Raw genomic sequence first — 4,880 nt, 5'->3', positions numbered from 1 at the left:
TGAGCCAGCAAAGGTGGCTGGTGACAGAGCCAGATTTTGCTTGTGTGGATTTTCTTTTCTTTTTTTTTAATGTCTATTTACTTTTGAGAGATAGAGAGTTACAGTGCAAGCAGGAGAGGGGTAGAGAGAGAGGGAGACACAGAATCCAAAGCAGCCATGCTGACAGCTCAGAGCCTGATGCAGGACTCGAACTCACAATCCACTGAGATCATGACCTGAGCCAAAGTTGGATGCTTCACCTACTGAGCCCCCCAGGCACCCCAGCCTGCATGCATTTTCTAATTCAGGGAGCGTTCTGTGGGTGCCAGCTGCAGCCCAGCCTGTGCCAGGCCCTAACGTCACTCTGGCTCACAGCACCTACGTCCAGAGACTAACCAGAAGGAAGAAGAGGTTTGAGAAGCCGTCTCCTCTCTGAGTCTGGCTTTCCCACCTGAGCAGCACTGGCCAGACTCGCCGTCAGCCGACCCTTAGGTGTGGCATCTTTGGAGACGCACGTTGGTCTCTGCAGGTTCTGGGCAGTGTTGTTCTTCATCACCTGCCCCGTGCTCACTCCAGCGCACGTGGGGGAGAGCAGAGTCTGGGCTCCAGGCCCCACTTTGCTCCCGTCACTTCATTGGCCCAACACGTCCTGTTCACCATCCATGTTGCGCAGAAACAGTAAATAACAGGCAGCTTCTCTGTGAAGGAAAAAAGTGCAGTAGAGAAAGAACGAGACCAAGGAAAGGAAGCGCATCTACTCAGATGTGGCAGAAAGTCCCAACAGAGACCCTCCAGTTCACAAACCCCGCACCTTGTTTCTAAGGAGATCGTTGGAACTAGCAGAGACACGGCTGTGGGTGCCGATCTGTGCAGTGTTTCTGGAACAGTTGATCTGGGCTCGGGTTATGCTGAGTCCTTCTAAGAGGGGATTTCTATATGGCTCCAAGGTTTTTTAAAGTTTATTTATTTATTGTTGAGAGACACAGAGGCAGTGTGAGCAGGGGAGAGGGGGAGAGAGAGAGAGAGAGAGAGAGAGAGAGAGAGAGAGAGAGAGAGAGAAAGAGAGAGAGAGAATCCCAAGCAGGCTCTGCACTGTCAGCATAGAGCCCGATGCAGAACCCATGATGTCGTGAGATCAGGACCTGAGCAGAAACAGATTTGGAAACTTAACTGACCGAGCCACCCAGATGGCCCCCCCCACAAGTTTGTTTTAAGAGCAGAACGTGGGAAACAAAATCAGACCCAGTGAGGCTCTGACATTTCAAGGAGGAATAGCGTAATTTTTAATGCTTTGAGATTCACGCACAAGTACATAGGCAGGTGTGATTTTTAATTGACAGGTGAATTATGTGCCTAAGGAAAAGGGGTGTCGCATCCAGTATTAATGTTTGTCTCACGTGTGTAAGGTTGAGTGGGCGGCTTACACAGCTGTCTAATTTACCTCTCACTGCGGGGAGTTGGGGGAGCGCGGCTGGTACCCTCAGCATGTCTGCGGCGTGGCGTGGGAGCCTCTGAGTGGGACAGGGACGCGTCCACCGTCTCGCAGTGCGTACGAGGCAGACGTTGGCCGCAAACTCAGGTCCTCCAGCTTCACACCCTTTGCGTTTCCCACTGTGACCTTGTAATCTCCAGTGTTACTTGTCGAAGGGACTAGTTTGGGCCACATTTGTTTCCTTTAGATATTCTCTGTTAACGCCCCTTACCCGCTCCTGGTTATATACTTATATATGCTTGTGTGTGTGCGTATGTTTATACAAATGCTCTCAGAAAAGCCCTAGTCTCTCTCTCTATCTAAATATAGCAAGACACATAGATAGAGATTTGTAGCTCTGTGCTACGTAGATCTACTTGTCTACAAGGATCCATCTGTATTTATCTATGTGTGTATATGTCAAACATGCACACATATGTGTGTGTTGATTCAAAATGTAAGAAAAAGGTGTGTTGGGGAAAAAACAGCCCCGTGGTTTGACTGCCTAGGGAAATCAGAAGAAAAACGGAGTGAAATGCAGTATCTCTTGTGGCTGCCAAGTCCATGTCTGTGCAGTCAGACAAGGAAGGCCCATCCTTTAACCATGGGGGCCGTCCCCTGGGGCGTCCCTCAGTCCTGTGGGGGCCCAGCGCTGAGTGACAGGCTGCCTCTAGTGCCTGGAGGATTTCACCCAGCTCAGAGAATGACTCTGAACAACGGGGCCGACTCCCAGCTCGGACCTGAGAACCGAGCATCCCAGAAGGAGGGCCGGCCTTTGCTCACAGGCTCCGCGGCCAAACCAACGGTCCCAGAGGGTCTGCGAATCCGAACCAGGAACCCAGACACCTCCTCATTTCCCTTCCCGGCTTTCCGGCCAGACAGCCGCCACCCCCTCTGATGGAGAGGTCCGTGCCCTGCACACACCAGGCAGGTCCCTGCCCCCGGAGCAGGACGCGGCCCGATGTGGCCAGGTCCTTCGGGGTGAGGGCACCGCCAGTGACTGGTTGAGAGAAGAGCCAGGGGGACAGCGTCCCCCTCCGTGCGGGTCTCTGCCCAGCCACTTAGCAGTCAGATTGCGTCCTGTTAATGCTCAGCTATGACCTGAGGATCGGATCACCTTCTTTGTCACTTCTGTGAGGAACAGTTCATTCTTTACCTTTTTTAAAGATCTTTATTTATCCTTTTTTATTTTTTTACTATTTTTAAAGTATTTATTTATTTTGAGAGAGACAGAGCACCGGTGAGGAGGGGAGAGGCAGAAAGAGGGAGAAAGAGAGAGAATCCTAAGCAGGCTCTGAGCCGTCAGCACAGAGCCGGACGCGGGGCTTGAACTCACAAAGAGATCATGACCTGAGCTGAAGTCAGACACTTAGCCAACTGAGACCCCCAGGTGCCCCAGAACAGTTTCCATTCTGAGCGTGGAGGGACAAGACAGCAACAAGGCCGTCTGGGCAGAGCTGCTGGGAGCTGAAGTCCCCCCAGATGAGGGGCTGGCTCCGCATGCTGGCCAGGGACCCGGGGCTCTGCTCCGTGGAGACGGGATGGTGTCCTGGGGCACAGGCCAGGGTCCATGCAGCATGAGACCCAGCAGCTGGGCCCTGCTGAGAAGGAGCCGACCCGGAGAGGCACAAACAGGTACACGCAGCTGCTTAGCGTCTAGTGTTGACTTTGTCAGTGGTGACGGTGGAGACGGGGAGGCTTACGTGCCCCAGGGGGTGGGTTTGAAGGCCTGGGGGGACAATGGAGGGGCCGCAGCAACGGTCTACAGAGGCGCAAACCGGGGCCCTGATTCAAGGAGGCTGTAAAGACAAGTGAGCCGGTGGATATTAGAGATGCTCAGGAGGTCAATCGGCAGGACGTAGTGACCCACAGGGCGCCTGCGCTCAGGAAGTGTGAGAGGTCATCCCTTGCAGCCACGCTCATTGCTAAGCGTGTCATCCTTCTCTGTCCCCTCCAGGGATGTGTTCACACAGGGGCTGCCCGACGAGTATGCCTTCGTCACCACCTTCCGGTTCCGGAAAACGTCTCGGAAGGAAGACTGGTACATCTGGCAGGTTATCGACCAGTACGGGATCCCGCAGGTATGAGCGGCGGTGGCTCAGGGGCAGGAGCTTTCTGTCTCCTCATCGTGGGGATGGTGTCGTCGGCCATGTTTTCTCCAGGGCCCTCCAGGCTGGGCTCAGGGGGTCACGAGTGTGGTGTATGAAGGCCCCGAGGGATGTGGCTTCTTTCCCTGACCACACTTTGGTGCCTGGCACTCTAGGGAGGGGGTGGGGCAGGAGACCTCCCCCCTTCCTGCCTCAGGGAAGTCAGCCTAACCGGGAGGTGGTTCTGTCGGCAGAGCAGCACAGCCTTGTGATGCGGCAGAAGATGCTGACTCAGGGTCCGCCAGTCCTGGGTTCAGATCTTGTGTCTACGCCATTCTCGGGGTGGGGGGGGCCTGAGACACGGGAGCTTTGCGTTCTGAGTCCTGATGTTCCCCTCGGTCGTGTGGAAACAGCTGCACGGGGTGAATCACGTTCTAGTGCGTCTAGAACAATGCCTCTCCCGTAACACAGTCCTGTTGCACCTGCTTCTCTTCTTCGCCGTCTTGGTTCTTACCCTGAGTGAAGTTCAGAAGCCTCGTCCTTGGCCACCTCAGGTGCATTCTGGCTTTCCGCCCCCTCGAAGGCAGAATGACCCCCAGCGGCGCGCAGCCAAGCGAGGGAACGGTCTCCAGGTCAGAGCCGTCAGCACGACAGGCTGGCTTGAGTTGCAGGCGACACTGAGTTTGCGCCCTTGACAAATCCCCAGTTCAAGACGGTCTCGTCTCTGCATTGACCCTTGTCCCATTTGGACCACATCGTTCATCCTCTGCAGGGGACACAGACTATATTTCCATTTGAGGTGGAAATAGAAAGGTGCTCGATTGGACCACAGTGGCCACACTCGCGGGCTGTGGCCAGGGGACACGCTCCCCTATGCGGTGAGCTGTGGGCCGAGCCATGTACCGTGTTGAGGGCTGGACTCTGGCACTGCTCGGGCTCGTGGCCGCACCCCTGCTCCGTAGGAGAGAGAGATCGTCCCCGTGCATCGAAGTTGCCCTCCAGCCTGTGGCCGTCTTGCCAGGAGGGGACTGAGTACGGGAGGTTTGGCCTCTGCCTGAGCTTTCCAGGTGATAGGAAGGGGAAGAGGGATTGAACGTGGGGAACCCAGCTCCGAGTCTCTCTCTTGTCCACCAGCTCAGCTAGCTCCTGTCTCTTGTCAGTCCTGCTAAATGATTCTTCCAGAGCATCCCTGGTCAGACAAGACACAAAATGTTTTCGGCCCAGACTTTCGAGTGCCCTGGTTTCCTGAGTGTGGGAGGCTGGACAGAACAGATGAGGCTCTTCCCCAGGGGCCAGTTGTCTGGAGGACAGGCGGCTCATGGTGTCTCTTGTCTGCATCCACC

At 55.1% G+C, this 4,880-nt stretch overlaps 1 protein-coding gene across 1 annotated transcript in view; it reads left to right on the top strand.

The window, feature by feature from the left end:
- Nucleotides 1-3,020: 3,020 nt before the first annotated feature.
- COL22A1 (collagen type XXII alpha 1 chain) overlaps nt 3,021-4,880 on the top strand; it is a 189,725-nt gene continuing 187,865 nt past the window's right edge. Inside the window, exons 1-2 of the mRNA XM_029923332.1 lie at nt 3,021-3,085; nt 3,408-3,531. Coding sequence (XP_029779192.1) covers nt 3,021-3,085; nt 3,408-3,531 — 189 coding nt within the window. The remainder of the gene's footprint in view (nt 3,086-3,407; nt 3,532-4,880) is intronic.

This window comes from Suricata suricatta, chromosome 15 (genome assembly GCF_006229205.1).
Source record: "Suricata suricatta isolate VVHF042 chromosome 15, meerkat_22Aug2017_6uvM2_HiC, whole genome shotgun sequence".
Taxonomy (NCBI): Eukaryota; Metazoa; Chordata; class Mammalia; order Carnivora; family Herpestidae; genus Suricata; species Suricata suricatta.
The sequence above is the reverse complement of the archived record's forward strand: the minus strand, read 5'-3'. Positions and strand labels throughout refer to the sequence as shown.